Here is a 1,593-nt window from a genome sequence, read left to right as displayed (position 1 = left end):
GACAGCTGTAGTCTTGATTAAATCCAGATAGGTATAAGATTTCAGTTGCACACTCCCCAAATATAGTGCTGATGTGAGGTTCAGTGTCTTTGAAAACAATGGCATGTGTAGTAATATTAATAATGATAATAATAATATCTTTATGACCTTGGGGGTTTCATGTGTTAGTCTTCTTGTAAGAAATCACACCGTGTAACAGTTGGTAGGGCATGGACATGAGTATGAATATTATTCGTCTTCGTCAGTATCCTCAATAAATGAACACAAGTATGCACACTCCACCCACATGTCAAACTAAAGGTCAGATCACTTGAACCCTTTTTGTCATTAGTCATGTGCTAACAGCATGTTAGAGGCAATATGAAGTTGCTGAGTCATAAATTCCTGAATCAACAAAATGAGGCGTGTTGTGTTGGGCAGGAATATCCTGCACTGATTTTGTAACATTGGTGGTTTCTCATATGATGTAACAGCAAGGAAAGTGGAGATGTATACGCTAATTGTTGAGCAAAATTCTGAACGCAGTTGTGTATTATGTATTACAAAATAGAATTTATTACATACATGACATAAACACATCATATCATTTTGTACAAACATAGGAATGAGCACAACAGCGTGAAACATAGATGTTGTAAACTGAATGGAAAAGTCTGAAATGTTGGTAATGCAACATGAGTGAAATGGTCAAATTCAACCTGTGCTTTAGTTCACTTAATGAGAGCTACTCCTTCCCTTCTTTTCCATCTGTTTTCATATCTTGTATTTCATGAGAATAATATACTGAGCTTATATCAGGAGAAACATCCGACAAGTTTAAGCTTCAGGATCTCGGAGTTGAGCACCAGGTCCAGAGGCAGGTGAATGGCGTAACAGCCCTGGTGAGCAGAACATGGTAGGCCTGTCGAAACTGCCGGTTCATAACAGCATAGAGCATGGGGTTGATACAGCTGTTGAGCCAGGTGAGGTTCGCACAGAACATGTGCAGTACCTGCGGGGCGCGGTTATGTTTGTCGGCTATGTTGAGCAACAGGAAGGGGACAAAGCAGAACACGAAGCACAGAAAAACAGTAAAGCACATTCGTGTCACACGCTTAAATTCACCGTCGTCTCCTGAAGTTGCTGAGTGGGCGGTGGACGCTGCAGTGGTGGGAGCAGGTGTAGGTAAAGGTGATGTAGGGATGATATCAGGGGAAGACTTGCTGGCTGCTGAGGAATTTGAAGCCTTGGCAGAGTTCTTTTCACAGGCGATTTCATCCTTATTTTGGGCTAGATCCGCCTGGCTGCTTATCTCACAGCTACATGTGTTGGCCATACCACTCTCCACACCACTGTCATCAGTCCCTTGTGTGGAAGAAGCTGGTTTCTTTCTGGAGGACCGGCGGCTGAACCTGTAGCGAAGCAGAGCTTGCGAGGCAATCTTGACACGTCTGTAAATGAGGAGGTAGAAAGCACCCACACACCCCAGACCGACAAAAAAGTAGAAAAAGAGCAGGATGGTGGTGTAGGGACGGCCCCTGGTACGATGGAAGCTGCACGTGCACACGTTTGGCACGAACACATAAACACGCCATAGTGGGCCGAAGCTGGCCA

The 1,593-nt window shown here is 44.1% G+C and overlaps 1 protein-coding gene across 1 annotated transcript; it reads right to left on the bottom strand.

The window, feature by feature from the left end:
- Positions 1-591: 591 nt before the first annotated feature.
- Positions 592-1,591, bottom strand: gpr84 (G protein-coupled receptor 84; the record flags this gene model as incomplete). Its single annotated transcript, XM_035661719.1, has 1 exon — positions 592-1,591. A coding segment is annotated over one exon (768 nt), but the record flags the coding sequence as incomplete, so codon positions are not given.
- Between the last annotated feature and the right edge of the window lie 2 nt (positions 1,592-1,593).

This window comes from Morone saxatilis, unplaced genomic scaffold (assembly GCF_004916995.1).
Source record: "Morone saxatilis isolate NCDOM2014 unplaced genomic scaffold, NCSU_SB_2.0 Contig18, whole genome shotgun sequence".
Taxonomy (NCBI): Eukaryota; Metazoa; Chordata; class Actinopteri; family Moronidae; genus Morone; species Morone saxatilis.
The sequence above is the reverse complement of the archived record's forward strand: the minus strand, read 5'-3'. Positions and strand labels throughout refer to the sequence as shown.